This window comes from Diadema setosum, chromosome 11 (genome assembly GCF_964275005.1).
Source record: "Diadema setosum chromosome 11, eeDiaSeto1, whole genome shotgun sequence".
Lineage (NCBI taxonomy): Eukaryota > Metazoa > Echinodermata > Echinoidea > Diadematoida > Diadematidae > Diadema > Diadema setosum.
In genome coordinates this window covers 304,823-328,243 of record NC_092695.1, presented here as the reverse complement: position 1 = coordinate 328,243, position 23,421 = coordinate 304,823, and the positions used below count along the sequence as shown (strand labels likewise).

At 38.5% G+C, this 23,421-nt stretch overlaps 2 protein-coding genes across 2 annotated transcripts; one reads left to right on the top strand and one right to left on the bottom strand.

Moving 5' to 3' along the window:
• Positions 1 to 3,528: 3,528 nt before the first annotated feature.
• LOC140234897 (aqualysin-1-like) lies at positions 3,529 to 10,169 on the bottom strand. Its single transcript, XM_072314937.1, has 8 exons — positions 10,098 to 10,169; positions 8,268 to 8,408; positions 7,337 to 7,469; positions 6,275 to 6,387; positions 5,573 to 5,714; positions 5,050 to 5,234; positions 4,003 to 4,174; positions 3,529 to 3,662 (listed from the first exon to the last, which is right to left on the bottom strand). The coding sequence occupies exons 1-8, from the start codon at positions 10,167 to 10,169 to the stop codon at positions 3,529 to 3,531; spliced, it is 1,092 nt and encodes a 363-aa protein (XP_072171038.1).
• Positions 10,170 to 11,649: 1,480 nt separating this feature from the next.
• On the top strand, positions 11,650 to 18,991 carry LOC140235072 (mitochondrial import inner membrane translocase subunit Tim16-like). The gene is made up of 4 exons (XM_072315109.1): positions 11,650 to 11,769; positions 16,125 to 16,212; positions 17,280 to 17,491; positions 18,161 to 18,991. Exons 1-4 carry the CDS (start codon positions 11,767 to 11,769, stop codon positions 18,278 to 18,280), a joined length of 423 nt encoding a protein of 140 aa, XP_072171210.1. The 5' UTR covers positions 11,650 to 11,766; the 3' UTR covers positions 18,281 to 18,991.
• The last annotated feature ends 4,430 nt before the right edge of the window (positions 18,992 to 23,421 follow it).

Below are 23,421 nucleotides of genomic sequence, written 5' to 3'. Positions count from 1 at the left end.
TTTGCAGATGAAACAAAAACCCAGCTTTAGTGCTTCAAAATGGTTCTAAAATGTTGAGTTATGGATAGAAACAACCAATGTAAAAATGTAAATCGCTACAATAAATACAGTGAATATTGTTAATTATTATCCATACAGGGGATTTTTAGAGCCCAAATACGTGTTATTTTGTCGACACACCTCATAACCTCCGACAAACTTAGAAAGTTTGTTGAACTCGACCAATATTTTTTGCTGAGGCAACCAATATTTAAAATATTGGACGGCAAGAGGGGGATTCCCCAAAGTTTTTTATAAACTGCACTGTGACTGGTTGAGATATATACGAGATGACCTGAAATATGAAGTAAAAACGTCTGTGATTGGTCAATCGCGAATTAACTAAAATATCGTTTCTTTTAAAATTCTGTGTTTATGCAAACAAATTTCATATATCAATTAGTTGAAATTGTTCTTTCTTTTTTCAAAAGATCACTTTCATAAAGGAAATTAAATTTAGGTTTGATGAAAACAAGTTGCATTTGTGTGTGTGTGTGTGTGTGTGTGTGTGTGTGCATGCAGGCGACGATTGATCAGCTCAGCGCTACTGTTAGATAGCCCGCGCGCGATAAACAAATACATGTAGCCGGCCGCCGCTTGCATTTGCATGAGCGATATGCATATTACAGTACGTTATGTGTTACTAAGTACAGTAGACTACAGTACTAGTAATTCGATCTTTCACGATCTACGGTAGATGTGACGTGAATTGTGTCTCAGATCTCGTAGTGAGTCGGATACAAAGACATCTAATTCTGGTCTAAATTAGCTAGATCTTGGCCAAACAGTAACATGACGGCTACCTTGGATACATAGATCACTGTTTTATCAGAGACTGAAGTGGATTAACTTGCACTGAAGAGTGTACATGTAATAACAATTGTACCATACCCCATGACAGGATCAAGTACAGTAGGAGACCATACAGCACTCGGAGACAGAAAGGGTAGGCCTAACTTCGCCGTAAGTGAAAACATTCTTTTCTAAAATCCTCTGTAGGATAATAATGATAATATTGGATGTCCTATTTTCGGTTAATACAAGGAAATATTGGACTTGCTAAGCAAAATATTGGACTCGTCTTCGACTCGTCCAAAATTGTGCATAGCTCGTCCAATATTTCCTTGTATTAATCTCAAAGCCATCCAATATTATATAAATATATGAACAATAATGATAATCAAATTGTTTTTTTTAGAATAAACCGTCTGCTTTATGGTTTATTGAAAAACGACAACAGTGTTCTCTCCTTATATTTTAGGTTTTATTGCGATCTTTTTTAATATTGTAGGATGTTTAAATTTGTGATACACTTGACTTACACATATTATGCATTGAATGTGAACTTGGACATTTTTTTTAATCGCTGCTCCCTATGGTAAACAGTGTCTTTAATGGCATATAGCACTGGAGAGGATTATATGTATAATTCATTATATGTATAATTCATTTCTGGATTTGATTTTCAGTTTTTTTTTAACATAATCTGATGAAATTTTAAAAACTCGGACTTCTTCGAAGAGCAGTACGAAACGCTTCAAGCTTGCATAATTAAATTTCAATAATCGTGTATGGAATATTCATCTCTCCTAACATACCGATTACTTCTCTTATAATCAAGCTCACACCTTTCCTTCAACATGTCAGAGAAAAACAAAATTTTTAATTTCATTTTTCAATTTCACTATATTTCTCGACAAAATGTTGTACAAGAAATACAATTAAACAAATTCAAAAATAATGCACAAATTAGGTGAAATCTTCTTTTGAATGTACAACTGTATCGATATGAAGATAAACATAATAGTTTGTTTACAGTATAGTATTGGGAACATAGATTCGCATTTTCTCCTTGCTTTTCTTGTCTTTTCACAAGTTTGGACGTGATAGGACATTGTGATAACAGAAAATAAACTATTATGTCATCAATTCAGAAGACAACAACCACTCCCTTGATTTATGAGACATATCGCAAATCCGGTATTATATGATAATACAGATTATTAAAAAGGATAAACTGATCTAGGCAACAGCTCATCGTCATTACACAATGTTTAAAGACTCCGAATGCCATGGAAAAATACAAACGTGACTCCGTGATGGACACATTCCAGTCAACGTGACGTCATGGAATAAGACCACGTGGTGCGACAGACCAATACTGTTCAACTTCGATCGTAATTTGATTTAACTCTACTTTGATGTAATTTCTACTTTCAACTCCACATCCGATAATAACTCAATGACTGCAAACATGCATACAAATTACATGGGAAATACTACATTTAACAACATCCTGATTTTCATTATAGAATTAGTCCAAAAAAAAAAAAAAGCAAGGAAAACAACTTGTCGATTTTCCAATTGTTTCAAAATGAAGTCAGTTTTGGCCAGCAATACAGCAACTACACTGCAAAAGGTTCGGTGTTAAATATGAAACAACGAGCTGGTGTTAAATTTTCGGTGCTCATTTGTGGTGTTTAAGACCACAAATGAGCACAAATGAGCATCTAATAGATCAACACATCCGGGAGTCACTTCAAAATATAAAATTGTTTTTTTAATAGTTTCTTATTTACTGTTTTTATTGTTGATTTTGAACTTCACCAAGACGATCAAGAATTTTCCGATAAAGTACTTGTTTTTGAAAAAAAAGGTGTGAACACATTTAGATCACAGTAACACCAGTTGGTGTGGTCTCCTATTGAAGCTGGGCGGGTACTATACCATTGACATTAACACCAGCAATGTCAAATCAACACCATGCGCTGTCAATGTCGAATTAACACCAGCGCAGTGCACTCAAAAATATCACCAGCTACAGTGTCAAATTAACACCATGAAGTGCCTGGTGAACACTTTTCAAAACCAAAAACATACGTTCTACACCTGTCATCTGCCTGTGGGTGTGGTCCTCTATTGACACTTGATCGGTGTTTGATTTAAATGTTTTTGCAGTGTATGACACCCCCTCCAGCATTGCCTAAAGATATTATCGTCAAGCCATTATAGTTCTACAATGATGTAATGCTACAGATATAATTAATTTTCTGTGTTTAATTACAAAACAGTAAATAAAGTGAAGATTTGTTTTTTTTATTTTTTTTTTAAGTCAGCCGAAGACTTTTGGAGCACGGTGACAACATCATCACTAGTGACTTCAGGTAATAATTTTATTCGTTTATTTTACTAACTTTATTCTTTGATCAAATGAATTTGTTTGGCTCTTCACGTAAACTTGGTGGCTCGATTTGCTTTTTGGCAGCAATATTTCAGATCTGCCTTGATACCTTTGTGCGCATGTTAAATGCTTGTTTCGTATCATTCATGTCATAATACGTGATGCATATTGGTTTGTTCCTATATTGGGTAGTGAAGTTGAATGAAATCTGTGAGTGTGATTGGGTTAATATCTGGCTTGGGTTCAAGACGTTCGGACAAATTTTGGGTTTATTCTTACAACTGGTAATTATGTATATTCTAGTTGGGTTAATGAAGATAGAGGAGTTTGTTTGGAGTGTCATATTGATTATCGTAAAGGCGATTGGGTGTTGAATCTGCCACCAGACGACCAGGTACATCAAATGGGTCGACTCCCTTCCCCAACAAGATGGCGGCAGCTCCTGTGGAAAAGGCATATGTTTTTAGAAAAGACTAAACAACTGCATTGATGTTTTATGTTCAGCTGCAAATTAATTATCATCTATATGGCATTAATTGACCGCAAAGATTTTGTTGAATTACAAATGTGGTTATTTCAGTTACTGAAAGACTTTATTATTGCATTTTTGACATTGCATGAAGACTTTTTGTTTTGTCTTTTTGAGACTTATGCTATCTAAATATGAAACAGTGAAGGAACGTAATAATTTGGTGTAAAAATCTAAATAAGAAAATAAAGAGAAAAAAATATTTGTCAAGGTGTCCTGTCAGTTCTACATTATAGCGGTGGTCAGCTCTTACCCGCGACATGAGGAGTTGCCATACTAGTGCCGGACCAAATGGCCGTCGAGGTGTCCGATGCCGGCGATGCGCTCGTGATGGCGACACCGGGCGCGTAGATGTCGACACACGAACCGTAGTTGGAGAAGTAAGCTCTGAGGTCATTCCTGTCCGTAGCTCCGACCGTTATGGCCTGGAAACAGAACATTAGGAACAGCATTCTACAGACAAACATCTCTGTACTCGAATTGCCTATGACGGCAAAAGCATTCATATGCCAACTGGGTACAATAAAAAGGTGAGATCATACAACGATATCAGTCATGTTAACAATGGAATTTGTAAAACTATATTAAGGGCTTTTTACACTTGTAAATTTTTGCTTAGCCCCGGACCAACGGTGGGGCTAAGGGGGGGGGGGGGGGGCTTAGCCCCACCGTTGGTACGGGACTATCCTTAGCCCACTTTCTGTTTACACTCGTTTTTGCCAAAGTGGGCTAGCCCCACCGATAGTACGGTACTATCTGGCCCTGCAAAATAGCAGGGGTTAGCACCGCAATTGCGGTGCCAAGCAAGTGAGTGTAAACAGAACGAAAAAATAATCCTGGGCTAAGCGACGGAGACGAAGTCCGACCCTCACTGACCACTCAGAAACGAGGTAATCACGTGTACAGTACACAGCGTAATTATGAATATTCATGTGGTTTGGAAAGTCCGGGGCTAAGAAATACGAGTGTAAAAAGGTCAGTTTTCTCCTTAGCCCCGGACAAGAGATACTACGGGACTAATTGGCGAGTGTAAAAAGATGAAAAAATTGGTACGGGACTAACGATAGTCCTGGGTCAGAGAAAGTCCGGGGTTAAGAAACACAAGTGTAAAAAGCCCTTTATAGGCCCTGCTGCTACCATTTTCAACTACAACATCAACTATACCCTAACATATAGCTAATGCATCTAGGATGCTTATACTACATCACTAAAATTGTGAAATATCACTACTGCTAGCCTATTCCTATAACATAATTATACGATTAACGAGTACTAGTTTTGATTAATAAAGTCGACATACTTTCGGTTCTCTAGCTGGAGAGAAAAAGCGCGCGTCCATGTTTTCATTGCCAGCAGCGACCACGGCGACTACCCCGCCGTCCACCGCGGCTGCCACGGCCTCGTCCAGAGAAGAGCTGCGGAAAAATCTCAACGACATTGACATCACGGCTGGACGAGTGCCATTTGAGGTGACGTAATCAATAGCTAGAGAGAGAGAGAAAAAAAAATGTGAAAATGGTAAAAAGTAGACAATTCGTACAACCTCTCCCCACCTTGCATGTATTTTGTTCACCTTTATCAATATCCTCACGTTTGATAATAAGCGTTTCTTCAGTGTCTGTCTCTATTACATTTGGTAGGAAAATACGGCATTACTAAAAAAACAGAGTGAATATCATCGCTAGAAAATATAAACAGCTATATATTTTCGGGCATCACAATTGCTAATTATATCATATTCTTATGTATCTATGCTGTACCCGTGTCTTATGACCGGGTGAAATCCTTGAAGGAAATGACCTGGTATTTAAGTTGTGCCTCACCTGCGATGGTGTCTGACTGAAACCCGCCCCCTTGGCAGTTCAAAACACGGAGGGAGACGATTCTGGCTTTCCGAGCAACACCGTAGATTCCTCCCGCTGCTGTCCCGGCGCAGTGAGTGCCGTGTCCGTGACAATCATATCCCTTGTATTACCAAAAAAGTACCCCAAAAACAAAAAAAACAAAACAAAAAAAAACAAACCCAAAACAAAACAAAACAAAACAAAACAAACCCAATAGAAGTGTTTGTTACACAGCGTTATCACGATAAAAACACATATATATATTTCTTAATAGATGTAATCGTCTCGTGATTCAAAGTGAAAGCTCATCAAGTAATAATTTATTATGAATAAATTTAGGGATTCACATCACTGATATAGGCATATTGCCTTTTGACCAAGAACCGAAACTTGATTTTGACACGACAGGCTTTTTTTTTTTTCTTTGGACTGAGAGCGCCAAGCGAAGAATGCATAAAAAGGCGGGGAAAGTCTGAAATCACTTTCTAGAACTGCAGGAAATGCAAACATTAAAAAGAAAATGTTGTAAACGCATTTTAGTTGTCCTTGATTATTACTAACAATATGGTATACGATATTCATTAAAAGACGGTGGTCACTCAAAAGATCCAATCTCAACTCACATTCCCGAGACCCAATCTCAACTCCCGAGAACATTCCCGAGACCCAATCTCAACTCACATTCCAGCCGTCTCCTATGAAATCAAGGACGTCGTCGACCCTGTCGTCGAAGTCTTCGTGAGTTGGCCGGATACCTGTATCGATCACGTAGACTGTCGTCCCTTCACCCTCACCTGTGTATTGGTACGAAACGCCGATTGGTAGCAAGTTGGATATATGCGATTAACTAAAAGTCCAATTCTACTTCTATACCGTACAACTAACGAGTTTAATGAATCTTCAAGGAGTGATTATCACTGAACCATTCAATAAACTAAAATAAAATACAGACACAACAACTGGTCGGCCCACAATTTAGACTCTAAATGCAGTCATACGAGTATATATATATATATATATATATATATATATATATATATAAACGAGAGTAAAGAGGCGGTAGACGTTGCTTAATCCTCACAAGTGAGTTTACTCAAGCTTTCGGGCTTCCTGCCCTTTGTCAAGACTGGGGACAAGATACAAAACATGGATATCATATACACAAATAGAAAATAATAATGATGATCAAAACAATAGCGGAACTGATAACTACAGTGAAGGAGGTAGAGACGGCAGGGAATAATTACACAGGTGGGGGTGGGGGTGAATATATGCATCAATCTTGCATAAAATAACATGCAGATTATATACAATCACAAACGAGCATACAAAATATAAACATTTACAAATACAGTGTACGTATGACTTAACATCTGCACACACACATAATGGGTACGGATGTGTGCGCACAATCACATGTGAAATTCCTCGCACATGTCAAAGCAGGCAACCATAATATAAACAATAACGGCAATTAATGAAATCATATATTTTTTTTTCTTATTTTTTTGTTTATCATTTTTTATCGCTTGTGTGTCGTAATCTAAGCTAATTTTTAATTTTATCTTTCACAGTTGCTGGAAGCGAGAGAGTTAGAGACATCCACACATACGCAAGCACACACGCATGAAAACTCACGTGCAGACACATGCAGACAAAATGGGGGGGGGGGTGAAGATATAGAAGAGACGGACAGAAGGACTCAATAACAATTAGTAAGATGAGACTGAGCTGTGATTGTACCCTCGATGTCGAAATCGTCATTGAGCGGTAAATCTCTCTGATCGATGCGGTCGAGTCCCCATGATGAAGACTCTACGTCCACACTTCCCATGGAGTCAGGTTCTACTAATTTCACTTCGGGTAGGCGTCTCACCTGCAGACAGTAAGCAGAGATCGGATTTTTTTAGAGGAAGGAAAAACCGACCAAAAGCTTTGAGTTTCGTCATTGTGTTTTGAACATTGGGTTCAGTTTATGGATAAGGAGTACACTGGAGTAAGGGCGAAGGTTGGTTAATATTCAGATTGACCCTATACACATGGTGATTATTCAGTAGTTCTTATCTATAATAAGGATCAATATTATCTAATTCTAAAATACTTAGCTCTAATTTTCTTACCTTTATGATTATGCTATAATGTCTTTGTTGAGTTCGGATTTCATATATTTGCAATGCAAACGTAAATTCACGTGCAGGTGAAACTTGTTCGATAGCTGTTCTGACAGTTCTCCTTTCTTTAGGCTTTAACGCCAGTCATGTATTGTTGGTGTACTTGGCCAGAGAACTCAGATCCGTCGAATAGAATAAAAAAACAAAAACAAAAACAAAACAAAACAAAGATTACTGACAAATTGTCAATAATTCAATCATTATAGTACCTCAGCCACATTTCTGGTATCAAATATACTATGTTTCATTGCCTTTCTTTTTGTACATAATTATACTGCAGGAAAAGGAAGCCAAACCACGGGGCTGCTGAATTATGGAGGCTGGACAGACAGACAGGTCAAGAAAAGCCGGGATAGAGGAACTAATCTCTCTGAATTCTTCATCGGAAAATATGAGACTGCAAACTTCTGTAACGCAAATCATCACTGGACTGTTTAGCTATGTAACATGAGCATGATTCTAAATAAATCTAAATGCACAAAATTTGTTATACCCAGACTCACTATTTCAGCAACAGCTTCGGGCATCCTCACAGCAAAACCCCTTATAGCCGTGTAATACCTCCTGAACACAGCAAACTTCAGTCTGGCTGTCTCCATGTCGAATTCGAGGCGGTCGATCAGCCGATCAACATTGACATCGTTCTGGCCATGTCAAAAGATAAACTCTGATAACTTCTGAAGTTTTCAACCCTTCGATTATACTTTCAAATCAAGTAATACAGTGTAATAAGGTTATTTAAATGAACCTCAAAGCGTTATTCGGAGACATGATTATTTCAACAAAGTCCATCACACATGAACTGACAGCAATATGCGCTATATAGTACATGCTGTACAATGTATGTGTGTCTTGATTATTTGCATCACGGCAACAAACATTTCATAATATTAGCAGATAGGGTGAAAAAAATCAGTCAATGTATAGTCTGTATCATATCGATTGCGTTGACGATTCAAACAATGGGTAAAGCTCCAAATATCAACAAATCAATTTAGAGATGGGAGGAGAACGAAGTTTGTATACTGTTAATTGCCTTCATCAGTCATTGTGTGGTTGATTTTAACTTTGGATATTTTCTACATGGTGTGGATGATGTGTAACTTCGTATATCTAAACAATGCGAGGTCGAAGTGACAATTTTGGGTTTGTGAATTCATGATCAGATTCAGGAGTTGATACACGCGCGTCTATGGGTATTCCTGCTTCTACATACGCCCAGGAATAATGAGCATTATGACAATTACCTGGAAGAAACAAGAATAATACGATGTATATAGTTTTCATTCAGAGTGCACAAAAAAAAAATGTTATTGCGTGGGAGCTGTGAGGAGCGGTGTAAACGGTGTTTGTAACATTGGTAGGACGGAGATTGAATCTGACCCCCTTCAATCTCTGCACTGATTTGCCTTCTTTGGATTTTGACCCAAAATGTTTGCTTTAAGATACCTGAATATGAAAATTGCAGTGTATAGTTATTGATCTTTTCATGCTGACATACCGATTTTGTTTGAGCTGGCTGTGGTCATTATCATGCCCATTTTCTGTGACCAGAAAAGCACGAGCGAAGTATTGCACTCTATCATTATATAATATGTATATTTCACGACACGTGGGCAAGACAAAAGATGAACACTTGAAACAATAAAAGAAAAAGTAAAACAAAAAGTAAAAGAGAGCTATAGAGATGAGGAGGAAAATGAGAAGAGAAGTAGAGGCAGGGTGAAAAAAAAAGAAGAGGAGGAGGAGGTGAAGGATTAGGAGAAGGCTGAAAAGTAAGACAAAGAAAGAAAATGAGGAGGATGCGCTGTAGCCACAACACCGTCACCTTAGTATGATATTTTACTGTTTGAACAAATTTACGAAATTTGTAAACGGGAGAGCGAGGACTTACTTTCAGTGTTACGATATATTGGTCCTTGATGATAGAAAACTTGTTGCTTGGCACAATATCACAACTGACCGTCGCAAGCAAGGCGAGAAGTATCACCACAGCCAACAAGGCCTTCATTGCTTAGGTCGATGAAACTGTAGTCAAACCTTTATGTAATACAAAGGGGATAATATATCAAAGTAATGAGAGATAATGCATTCACCAGAAGGTATGGCGAAGGAACGAGAGAAAGAGAAGTGAATATCACTTTGATTAAGATTGCTTTGATATACAAACTATAGTTGTCAGGTATAAACGAACCGAATTGAATCTGATTTGACAAACTTTGTCGAAGGTTTAAATTACCAGTTTTAAGTCAGGTATTGATCAATCATCGACACGACGGTCTTGAAGTATCACTGCCGAAGAAAAGCAATTAGGATTAGAGCTCTTGCCTTACCGGGAAAAGGAAGAGTCCAGCGATGCGGTAATTCTTGCAGGTGTTGACGTTTTTCCTATCATCGACTGTCATGGACAGCCAGTATCAATCCATGGAGACTCAGAAATGATTCGATACTTGTACCTTCTTGGTTCTTTGCGATTGTCGATCATGCTATATTCTGAACTTTGATGTCGTTAAGAGATAATTAGGAATGACGAAAAAGTTATCGAGATTATTTCTGCTTGGGCAGGAAATTGTTTGAGTTACTAATCTACCCGGTAGGTCATGTCAGATAACGGGCATTCCTCGTCAAACCAAGACTACTTACCTATCATCGAACTGGTTAAAGACTGGAAAAAATGATCATAATAATAATAATAATAATAGTGGCTACTTGTATCATATTAATTAAAATCAATTAACTCAGTCAAGCTCATCGATCAGTGACATTTGAACTTAATTATTCCAATCAAATTGGCTTACACACATGCCGCCATATCTATATCAGAAATTCAAACAGGATATAACTGAACTTGAAAGCTGATCGAAAATCGCTATCCCTTGATAATCTTTCCCCGTTTTATACACTTTTACTATGCAAAAACCGATTAGCGTGTGTAAGCGTGAACATTTACTACATGGAATAGAACTCAGAGCGCCTCAAAGATTTATGTCGATGATGAATAATGTGTTTTCTTGGCTTAATGATTATTTCATCATAAAGATTATGTCAACTCTTTATTCATTATCGTAGAACGTAGCTTTAAAGAGTTACAGTTTTGGTGGAGCTGGGGATTCGGGTTTTAAGTCTTTTAGTGAGATAACAAACCAGTTACTGAGTATGAAGTATTAAAGAATAAACAATTCTAAGATGAATTGAAAGAATAATTGATGAAAATTGGTTTTGAAATAGCTGAGATATCCAAAAACAAAGTAAAACCAAGAGGTTTGATATATCAAAACAGGTCCCACCTTTTATTAGGATCTCTCTTTCTATGTCTTTCAGTTTCTGGATATCGCATAGCATTTAAAAAAATAATTTTTATCAAATAAACTTTGATTTCCTTTTAAAATTGTGTGCTCCTTTACATTTTATGTAAGTGGTTAAAATCATATTGCAAAAAGTTCAAATCTGAATTCCCGGCCTCAACAAAAACTATACATCCCTTAAAAACAAATGTTTTAATATAGGCACAATTACAGAAGCCTAGCAAAGACGTACATTATCTTTGACGTAGGACAAGTCGGATTGGCCAGAAGATATGATACTTTAAGCAGGCAAATAGACGTACCGACAGCTGACCAAGGATACTCATTATAATATTTCTTTTTTGTGAAAGAAAAAAAAATGATAAAAGGAAAAGAAATTTTCGAGCAGTGTTTGGCGTAAATATTCTAAAGAGAATGGAAAACGCCACTAAACACAAAACAACAACAACAACATGTCTACCGGTTCTCTCACCGTTATTTCGGCCAATCGGTACAGCACTGACATGACTGGCTAGACTGCACAGCATACCGAGTATTGCGTCATGATTATCCTGCGATTATACAACAGCATTGTGTATACAGTACAAATGTATACAATCCACGTGAGAGACAATCGACGTGGTAGCCTGAGTGTGATATCACACGATACAGTGGACAAGTAATGGTGTTGGTTGATGTAGTGTAGCAACAATTAATCATGGTAAGTTTGGAAAGCACTGTTTAGATCGTGCACATGTTTAGTATCAGAAGAATTTTTGTCTTGGCTCTCGAGGAGCTTTCCTCAGTGTAGGGAGCGCTTTTTGTTAGCCCCACACCTTCTTCTTCGTGTCAGGTCCGGTGGGCTGAGCGTGAAAAGTTTGTTTGCACTGCACATGTATGCCCTATTCTGGCCATAGACAGAAAAATCCGTCCGTCTGGTGGAGTTTATAATTTTTAACATTTACGTCTCTCTTCCGTATAGGAGGAGATTTCTTGAAGCCAGACGCAGTTTCTGCGGAACTTATCCCCGATGACTAAATTACTAACGTGCTAACGGTTAGACTTATTGTGTTACATGTAGAGTCCAGATAAATTACAGACTGATTTTTCAGTCAAGCATGCACTAAATATAACTGACTTAGGCAGAAAGATCCGTCCGTGCGGAGGAGTCTTTTAGTATACAGAGGAGAGCGATAATGTCATAAAAGTAAGTGTATTAGTTGTAGTTCTTTGACTATATACAGTTCGGGAAACCCACTCACAAGGGGGACCCCTCCTTATAAGTAACCCGTCCCCCTTATAAGTAACCCCGTCCCCCTTTTGGCCTTATAAGTAACCCCCGGGGCACCCCTTAAGGAGTCTCCACGCTTTTTTGCAATGCAACGCGAAAATGAAAGGACTGCGGCAATGCGGATTTAAATGCGATGTCAAACGACCCATGCGAATGCTGAAATGCGAGCGATTGCTGGCGTGAGTGTCGCCAGGCGCGGCGGCGCGGCAATGCTCGAGTGCAGACGTGGCGACTGAGTACGAATAGTCTCCGTACTCAGTCGCCACGTCTGCACTCGAGCATTGCCGCGCCGCCGCGCCTGGCGACACTCACGCCAGTAATCGCTCGCATTTCAGCATTCGCATGGGTCGTTTGACATCGCATTTAAATCCATGATTTTAGATATGATGCCTCAAACCGATTTTGCTCAAATTTCGTGAGTAACTAGGAAACTTGTGAAGCTTTATGGACATAATCAAGCGAATTGCCGCAGTCCTTTCATTTTCGTGTTGCATTGCAAAAAAGCGTGGAGACTCCTTTTAAGGGGTGCCCCGGGGGTTACTTATAAGGGGGACGGGGTTACTTATAAGGGGGACGGGTTACTTATTTTTGTATAAGGAGGGGCCCCCCTTGTGTGTGGGTTTCCCGAACTGATATAAGGAGGGGATCCATGAAGCCAGATGCAGTCTCTGCGGAACATTTCCCCGACGACCAGATAGACTACAGACCAATTTTTTGGTCAATGACTGACTTTGACCGAAAGATTGGTCTGTATCTGGTCGTCGGGGAATGTTCCGCGGAGACTGCGTCTGGCTTCACGGATCCCCTCTATGGAGGAGAGTGATAACGTAAAAAATATAAAAGACTTCTCCAGACAGACAGATCTTTCTGTCTATGACTGACTGTGCTCAGCTTCGGGTGCTTGGTCTTTAATTATTGATTATTACCTACGATGGATACCTATAGTCCCATGGATGATTCTGAATGCAGGCTGAGTCTCTATATTCAGATCCAGGTTTGATCCTTCTTGAAATGAGCTGGGTCATGGCCAGGTGGAGTGGCGTCAATCTTAAATTTGATGGGTTTATTGTCCCAGAATTTATTCAAACTAACTTCAAAACTAAAGACACTAGTAGGTGCATCTATTGAGTTTCTTGGTAAACTATTCCAAGGTTTCCTGATACGCATGTAAAATGAGTTTCTTCTTGTAGGCCCTAGTGGTATGTGATCGAAAAATATATTTAACTTTTTACTATATCCTCTTTTGAATTTTGTTATCAGACCTAAATCAGGCACTACCTTTTGATCATATTTATGAAATAATTTATACGCTTCAATCATATCACCTCTCGCCCGCCTGGCCGCATGCTAAAGTTGAAAGTCAAGATGCCTCAATCTCTCTTCATGGGATAGAATTCTTATTTCTGGTACCAATTTTGTAGCTCTCAATTGGACATTTTCTAAAGCTAATGTTTTTTATTTTTTTTTTTCAAATAAGGACTCCATACTGCAAATGAGGTCTTACCAAAGCTTTATACGGCAATAGGAAATTATCCTGGTTTAAATTAAAGAAATGTTCATCTGATTAAATTCATCAATTTATTGGCTTTATTTATTTGTACCTGAAAATACTGATCAAACCTAAGTTTAGAATGAACTGTCAATCCTCGGTCCTTGCATGAATTTACATGTGAGAGGTACAATGTACATGTAATGTACAGTATTTCCAATACAATGTATTACTATAATTATTCTTGTCTTGTCTTGCCAAAGATGCCCACAATCAATAGGTTGATTATCAAGGCACTAGGGATGCAGACCAAGCCTGACCTGTCCTGTGTTGACCTTCGAAACTGCTATTTACACTGTACACATTCTTTTTCTCCTTTTTTTTCCCTCTTATTTAGAATAAAAAAATTCCCAGTGATGGTTTTTTACTTGCTGATCCTCGACATGAACGTGTCAAGGGTTGGAGCAGCCACTACTTCCTCTGGAAGGTTACTCCAGTCCTTTATGGTTCTCAGTAGGAAAGATGACCCCCTGTATTGTGTTATTCTATGGCAATCCTGGATTTTAGGGGTCTTAATGATTTTTATTGTCAACTTCAGCACTGGCATGACCAAGACTAACAAGTGGTCAGAATATTAGCATGGATACTTTATTCTCCAAATGATGTTCATAGGTTTTCAATGACAATGTTCCAGCCACTTGAGATGTTCATACCAGTGAATCAGCCAGGCCTGTTTCTGTTGAGCAGTCATTTGCTTGCTTAATTGGAGTCTTTCTTGCTTGGCCTTGGGGATGGACAGCATGGAGGTGGTTTCTCACAGTCTGATCAGTATTGTGCCTTCACACAATACTTTGTTGGATGTACTCTAAGACAGTCACCTGCGATTCTGCGGAGCAGCACCCTGATGTTGCCATTCCATTTAGGATATTTGGATATCTGTTCTGTGGTTGGTCCTCGGCATCTCATGTTACAGTGTACTCCCGTAAATAATGAACATGGTTATGACGAAATTCCAGTTTAAATACAAGAAAAGCAAAAATTCGGGCCGCAGCATTATCCACTCTGTGCTTTTTTATTGTTTATTTGTTCGGTTATAATGGGAGTCCACTGTACTTGACACTTTTGTGTCCATCATTTTGTTATGGTCTCAGGGATCCCAGTCTCATCTTTTTGAAACCTCCCAGCTTCAATTTGCCCTGTTGCTTGGGACTTATGAACATTGCTTACACATGGTATAATGAACACTCAAAGTACAAGATGAGGTATCAACCTTGCCTGGCATGGCACCACTTTAAGCTTGAATGCTGGATTCAGAATTCTGTTGAAATTGACATTCTGGTTGATCAGCTTAGAAGAATAGATATCAGTTACTGTGTACGCCGAATATTTCGCGAGGTTTTTATTTTCGCAAATTTCGCAAGTCGGGTGCTACCGGTATTCGCGAAAATATTGACTATGATCCTGATGTGAATATTACGTACGCGTGTGCAAGTTCTCCGTTCAGTACACGACTCCACGGTTGCGAATTTAAACACTCGTGAAATCTTCGGGAATTCTCAATTCGCGAAAATTTAGACTCGCAAAATATATGGTGTATACACATCATCTTTATTGCCTCTTCATGAGCATTGGTATTCATTTTGCAACTTTTCAATGCAGACCTCCCATATTCATATTTCAAACTACTGTCCTTTTCCTGTTAGCATGATCACACTCATGTACAGTGTAGGATATCATTTTAAAGAGAATTAAATAATCTTGCTGATAGTACCATGCATGCATTGTTTATTACTATGACAAGAGAGAAATAATAGATCAAGTTCAGATTTCCAAACTTTTTATCATTTTTGTTGTTGTGGAGTTTAGATACACACAGCTAGGGGTACAAATAATCACATTTTGTTCATTGTACGTGTAGTATGCCCTATTTGCAGGTAAGAGAGTTGTCTTTATGTTTGTGTCTAATAATAGAGTATTTTGAAAGTAAATTTGTGAAGATGTATGTGTTAACCCACAGTGACAATAACATTCTGATAAGACAATGGTCTATTGAGTATGTGTTTACTGTTAATTTGTGGATTTGCAAGTGTAAATTTTCTGCAGAAAGGAGAGAAGAAAACATTCACTTGTTCAGATTTGATTGTAAAGGGGAATTTTCATCATTTGAGGTCAGTTTGGAAGATGGCAAGTAGAGAATGATGAGGCTGATCATGTTTTATTTTCTTGAAAGGAGCAATCTTTAAAATCAAGGTAAAGTAATGATCTCTCTCTGTTTTCTTGACTTCTCTGTCTGCAGGCAGCTAAGTATCTGGCACAAATCATTGTGCTTGGAGGACAAGTTGTGGCCAGGGCTTTCACCAAGGCTCTGAGACAGGAGATCCAAGGTGGGTTCCCCTTAACCCTTTGAGGACGAGTCCCGAGTATACTCGGGCAGGGGTCTAAGAGAAATGCGTGTTGTAGCAAAATCAGCCTGTCCTCAATGGGTTAAATACAGCTCTTTATTTTGTCTTATGTTGCCTGTATTCCTCTGTAATGTAAATCACCTTTGTGCATTCATAAGTACAAATTGTATTTGTACACATTTCAAAGATGCCACTGTCCAAGAGGTGTTTGCATGATCTGCTAAAAGAGTGGGAAAATGGTCACAGCAAAAGACTCCAAAGTGCTTGGTTCGTGAGCCTTGCATGGTGCTGTTGCATCTCTGAAGTGCAAGAGCTCCCTCTTTGGTGGAGTTGAAATCTTCACTCTTGAAGTTATGCTCTCATAGGTAGGATCTGAATGTTGAAGTCTTCCTGCAAGACTCATGGAGGTGAAAGGTCAAGTCATTTAAGATGGAAGGATAGAATAACGAGAAAGATGAGCATGGGCTTAAGAAGCTGAGCTCACAAGAGACATGACACAGAATCAGTATGAAATCAGTTGGCTATGTACTGTAGATGTGTGATACGATCTATCTCTATACAAATTATTTATCTACTCTTGTAGGAAGTGTGATATGAAAAAAAAAAACCCCAAACTTACAGAATATCTTGTTTCAGGTGACTTGGCTCACTGAATCATTACCAGCTTTAAGCAGATACTGCACATTGATTTATCAAATAGGTTGAGTCATCTCCAACTCACAATGTGATTCAAAGACAATCCACAAATTGTTTGATCTTAATGAATTTGGGTATAGCCATTGTACATTTTGGTCTGGCATATCTCTTATACTGGACTCTTTTGTATTTTTTGTTTGTATGTTTTCCTGAAATGTATGTACACATAGCTTAAAGGCTACTTGAACCTTGCGTCAGCAGTTTTGTCATGGTTCTACCCCTCATTTGAGGAGGAACTTTGGTAGAACACATTTTGTGAGAATGTGGTTACATCACAGCTGTAATGCATTGTTGAAGTGACTGTTAGTGGCTGACTAGTAATGACAAGTCTCAATGTACTCCTCTACTGACAGCCAGCCAACAGGCAGCCCAGCGAGCTGGGGGAGGTAAGCAGGGAGCGAAGGCAGCAGCAGCTGATAGTCTCACTGGTATGACACTAGAGGAAGCTCAGAAGATTCTCAATGTCAGAGATTTGGCCGACAAGGAAGCCGTCTTGAAGAACTATGAACACCTGTTTACTGTCAATGACAAGTCCAAAGGAGGCTCTCTCTACTTACAGTCAAAGGTACATGGTTGGCTACTAAAGTTTTGAGGTCACCTCGAGGATCTAGATATTAGACAGTGTCCTTTCTGGAAGCCAGACCTGTTCATATTGGATTATTAAAACTAATTGGATTGGGATCTTTGTCATTGAGATACTGACATGCAGTATTTATTGCAAAATTACAAAATTTACTCCCTGACTTGTACTGGAGTAAATGCCACAGTAAAAAAGGACACTGTATATATTATTGTTATTTATTTATTTATTATTATTATTTTTTTTTTTACTTTAATTGAAAGGTGGCAAATATCTGTAAGTGCATCTTACAAAGTTTGTAGCTACTAATGGACAAAAGGAAGTTCAAAGTGAGCAAATTTTCTCTTCCAGTCTAATATCAAACAATTTATGAAATTTTTACATTAAATTCATAGAAAAGGACACAAAGTTAGAGGGAATATGGTGTCGTGTTTCTTTCACTCTTATTATTTGATGATTATCATTGTTTATTTGGCCATACAGTTGCAATGTAACATACACACAGTACTGTAAATGACACATAACTATCAGTAAGCATTTGTGATATTGCTTCATGAAGAAAAAAACATTAAATTTGATGTTAAGAGATCCTTGCATGTACAGATTTTAGTGATGACTTCAGTACCAAATCAATCTCTTTTATGCTTCTTTTAGGTTGTGCGAGCCAAAGAGAGAGTGGATGAGGAGATGAAAGCAGCGGAGGAGGTCGAAAACAGGAAGAAGATTTCCTCCAGTGAAACATCATCCTCAAATCAGTCCCAATCAGAGTCATGATAAAGGTCAAACCTTGAGGACTTGAAATCATGTCAACAGTCTGGACATCATCCTCAAATCAGTCCCAATCAGAGTCATGATAAAGGTCAAACCTTGAGGACTTGAAATCATGTCAACAGTCTGGACATCACTCATTGTGGATTTTGTGGATGTTTATTTTTGACATGGAATAGAAAGACAGAGATGGAGTGGAAAACAAGTGATGACTGGAAGGTGTGGAAGGACAGACCTGAGCTTACTGGGTCTTTGGTGTAATCACCTGACCCAATTTTTAACATCTAGAGCAGAAAAACACAACAAAACAAAGCTGTATATTGCTAAATTGTGATATGTGTACTCTGTGTGAAGATTAGATAAATCCACTATGTACAAATATCAAAGGTTTAAACATCCTGGCTTCTAATACAAATTAGAAGAATCTCTGGGATTTTTATCTTCCACAACAATCAATCAATAAACTGGCCTGGACACTTGTATAGTGATGCCAGCAAATAAATGCATAGTCTTATTGTTGTTGGATACATGTTCACAGAGAGGTCATGAAACTCATTATTGATGTGGAGAACTGAGTCTAAGTATCAGGAATATAAAGACTTATACTACCATGAAAGTGGAAATTCTCATGTTAGGTATTTTATGCACAGTCGGGTCTGATGAATTTTGTATGTTTTTTATCCCACGGAATCAAAATATACTTAGTAGATTATTATTACAAGCAAAAAATTTGTGTGCTTTCATTCTAGCATTGTTGTCCCCGCCGAACGAGTTCGAGCAGGGGACTATGAAACGGGCTCCGTACGTGTGTGTGTCCGTCCGTCCGTCCGTGCGTCCGTCCGTGCGTCCGTCCGTGCGTCCGTGTGTCCGTGTGTGCGTCCGTGTGTGATCAAAATCTTCAATTTGCTACTTCTCTGTCATTTATGAGCCAATTTTGATTCTGTTTGCTTTATATGATAGCACTACATGGGAGCTTTGAAACTTCTACACAGAATTTCAGTCGTGACCTTTGACCTTGACCTTTGACCTATATTGTACATTTTGCTACAAAATGCTACTCCTTCGCCATTTCTAACCCGATTTCGATTCCGTTTGCTTTATATGATGGCACTAGGTGAGGGCTTCAAAACTTCTACACAGAATTTTGACCTTTGACTTCTTTGACCTTTGACCTTGATTTTTGACCTATATTGTACATTTTGCTACAAAATGCTACTCCTTCGCCATTTCTAACCCGATTTCGATTCCGTTTGCTTTATGTGATGGCACTAGGTGAGGGCTTCAAAACTTCTACACAGAATTTTGACCTTTGCCTTCTTTGACCTTTGACCTTGATTTTTGACCTATATTGTACATTTTGCTACAATATGCTACTCCTTTGCCATTTCTAACCCGATTTCGATTCCGTTTGCTTTATGTGGTGGCACTAGGTGAGGGCTTCAAACCTTCTACATAGAATTTTGACCTTTGACTTCTTTGACCTTTGACCTTGATTTTTGACCTATATTGTACATTTTGCTGCAAAATGCTACTCCTTCGCCATTTCTAACCCGATTTCGATTCCGTTTGCTTTATGTGATGGCACTAGGTGAGGGCTTCAAAACGTTACACAGAATTTTGACCTTTGCCTTCTTTGACCTTTGACCTTGATTTTTGACCTACATTTTGCTACAAAATGCTACTCCTTCGCCATTTCTAACCCGATTTCGATTCCGTTTGCTTTATGTGATGGCACTAGGTGAGGGCTTCAAAACTTCTACACAGAATTTTGACCTTTGCCTTCTTTGACCTTTGACCTTGATTTTTGACCTGTATTGTACATTGGCTACAAAATGCTACTCCTTCGCCATTTCTAACCTGATTTCGATTCCGTTTGCTTTATGTGATGGCACTAGGTGAGGGCTTCAAAACGTTACACAGAATTTTGACCTTTGCCTTCTTTGACCTTTGACCTTGATTTTTGACCTGTATTGTACATTGGCTATAAAATGCTACTCCTTTGCCATTTCTAACCCGATTTCGATTCCGTTTACTTTATGTGATGGCACTAGGTGAGGGCTTCAAAACTTTTACACAGAATTTTGACCTTTGACTTCTTTGACCTTTGACCTTGATTTTTTACCTATATTGCACATTTTGCTACAAAATGCTACTTCCGGCGGGGACATATATTACGCACCGCGTAATTTCTACTTTTCCTTGTTTTATGTGGAATGAAATGTACAAAAATTTCCACACTGCAAAAATTTCCACTTTTACAGTATTCTGTGTTGATTTGTAAGTATAGCTCAGTCATGTCACATTGTGACCATGAAAGTCACTCAGCAATACAATGTGTAGTTTCTCAGAAAATTTTAGGATACAAATTCTAGAGCTACCTGGTACATGAACATGTACATTGTGTGTATGACATGGTTTCGTGTGTACTGAATCTGCCTCATATCGATGGTGAACCACTATCAAACTATTCAGTTTAATTTTGGTCATCATTTATATTATGACTACAGGTGTCTTCTTAGAATGCTTGTTAAATGTATCATCTTCTCACATGAGTTAATATAAACAATAGGAGTCGTGTATTAACCTGAAAATAGCAGAAGAATCAGCCATGAAGTCTTGGATGTTACTGGTATGCTTCAGACTGCCATGGTGTGTGATGAAAGGGAGTTCCCCAAGCTACCAGTGCAGTGATAATACAGAGAATAGGATTACATGTATACCCCTTCCCAGGGGACTCTGCTGGGTTTGTTTACAAAATCTATGGGAATAGGAGATCCTCAAAGGGAACTGGTGACACAATGTTTACTTCTTTTTTTTTTTTTTTTTTTTTTTTTGGGGGGGGGGGGTTATCATTGACAAATTATTGAATTAGCAGAGTTTGTTCAGATGACTGAATATTGGTAGGTGCATGTACCTGCACTACAAAAATGTAGATGCCTTTGAGATATTTTGTGCTGGAGTAAAGGCTAATATAAAGTGTTTCCCTGTACTATGATGTGAATGAGAGCCAAAGGTCATTGGTCCTTTCAGTGGCAGTAAATCATGTCAAGGAGTGCAAGGGATAAAAGGTAAAACACATTTCTTTGTTTCACTCCTTATAAAATTCATACCTATTGTAGCTTTGGTTTCACGACATGCTTATTGTAGCTTTGGTTTCACAACAGACACTATACACTTGTATCAGCAGTTAGTTGACTAAAATGTATTAAAGGGACTGTACAGTACTGGTTGAGGTGGGGATTCATGTTTTGAACATTCCTAAGTGAGATAATGGGAAATGTTTTATGACATACAGTATGAAAGAGCATGTAATTTTAAGAAGGATTCAATGTTTATTTGATGAAAATTGTTTTTTTTTTCAAATGGCTGAGATATCCAAAAAAGTGCTAATAATAAAAAGCGACATGCCACAACTTTATTAGGATCTCTTTGTTTCACCTTGTTTTTAGATATCTCAGCCATTTCAAAACCGATTTCCATCGAATAAACTTTTGATACCCCTTAGAACTGCATACTCTTTGACATCACATAGAGTGATTTCTGAATATCTCGCAAACTGTTAAAAGCTAAATCCTCACCTCGACCAGAACTGTACACACCCTTTGAACCTGTTGAAGCGTAGTCCCGAGGATACTCGGGCAGGTGTCTCTGAGAAATGTGTGTTGTAGCAAAATCAGCCTGTCCTCAATGGGTTAATGAAGATATTTTTGTATGTGGTTGTATCTCCCCTCCAAATGGTAGTTTGTTGCCAGGAACATTGAAAGAGGAAGGTGGAGTCTGATTGTGCATGGCACACTTTGAGAGGACAGTAAACTGTATGCTGTAATGTTGGAACATGAAGCTACATAAAGTGTGGGTGTTTTAGGTCCAGAAGGGGTGTGACATTAAGAAATAAAGTTTGAAAGACTTGTCTCTCAGATGTATGGTGAAATTTTCTCAAATGGAAAGAGTGGCTGTGACTTCACATTTATGATCTTCACTTTATGTTTTCTTAGTACACCTGTACAAAAAGTATGTCCCTCATTGCATCCATATTCTTATTGACAATTTTGTATGTGACAAGATCAACACTGACTTTCTCTCATCCCTCAGTAATTTTTTTTTCCTATGTGGAAGGAAACAAGGTGTTTTGTGTGATATCATAAAAAAAGGAATTATAAGGAACAGTGAGAACGTAAATGACACCTAACCCTATCCTCATTGATGTCATTGCCTTATTGAGTAATCGACATCACTGTACACATGTATTGACATCACAACCACACTGACATCACCTCATTGACATCACGACCACACTGACATCACCTCATTGACATCACGACCACACCGACATCACCTCATTGACATCACGACCACACTGACATCACAACCACAATGACATCACCTCATTGACATCACGACCACACCAACATCTCTTCATTGACATCACGACCACACCGACATCACCTCATTGACATCACGACCACACCGACATCACCTCATTGACATCACGACCACACCGACATCACCTCATTGACATCACGACCACACCGACATCACCCCATTGACATCAAAACCACACCGACATCACCTCATTGACATCACGACCACACCGACATCACCTCATTGACATCACAACCACACAGACATCACCTCATTGACATCACAACCACACCGACATCACCTCATTGACATCACAACCACAATGACATCACCTCATTGACATCACAACCACACTGACATCTCGTCATTGACATCACAACCACACTGACATCACCTCATTGACATCACAACCACACTGACATCACCTTATTGGCATCACTACCTCATGGACACCACCTCTAGGACATCGCCTCATGGGCAACACCTTATTCACATCATCACATCATTGACACATGATCATCTGTGGTTCTGACCGTCATCAGTGTTTGTGAAATTTCAGTATCTCGTGGGTTATTTTCGGACCGATTTCCATAAAACTCCAATGTTTTTATTTAAGTTTATTTATGAGGTCAACTTCAACATAGAGTGGACTTGAATCATAGTACACATACATTGTTATCTGTCACAAAACAGACCAAATTTCTGGGGAGATGCTACAGTAAGTCATGATCTTATAACCAGTTCTAAAACATTTGTTGTGATGTAATTCTTTAAAAATTAAGAAT

Coding starts and splice junctions, on each gene's coding strand:
- LOC140234897 (XM_072314937.1), bottom strand. CDS start 10,169: ATGACAGTCGATGATAGGAAAAACGTCAACACCTGCAAGAATTACCGC. Junction 7,470..8,267: donor CCGAAGCTGTTGCTGAAATA/GTGAGTCTGGGT, acceptor TACTGTCTGCAG/GTGAGACGCCTACCCGAAGT. Junction 5,715..6,274: donor TCATAGGAGACGGCTGGAAT/GTGAGTTGAGAT, acceptor TGGTAATACAAG/GGATATGATTGTCACGGACA.
- LOC140235072 (XM_072315109.1), top strand. Junction 16,213..17,279: donor TCTGAGACAGGAGATCCAAG/GTGGGTTCCCCT, acceptor CTCTACTGACAG/CCAGCCAACAGGCAGCCCAG. Junction 17,492..18,160: donor CTCTCTACTTACAGTCAAAG/GTACATGGTTGG, acceptor TGCTTCTTTTAG/GTTGTGCGAGCCAAAGAGAG.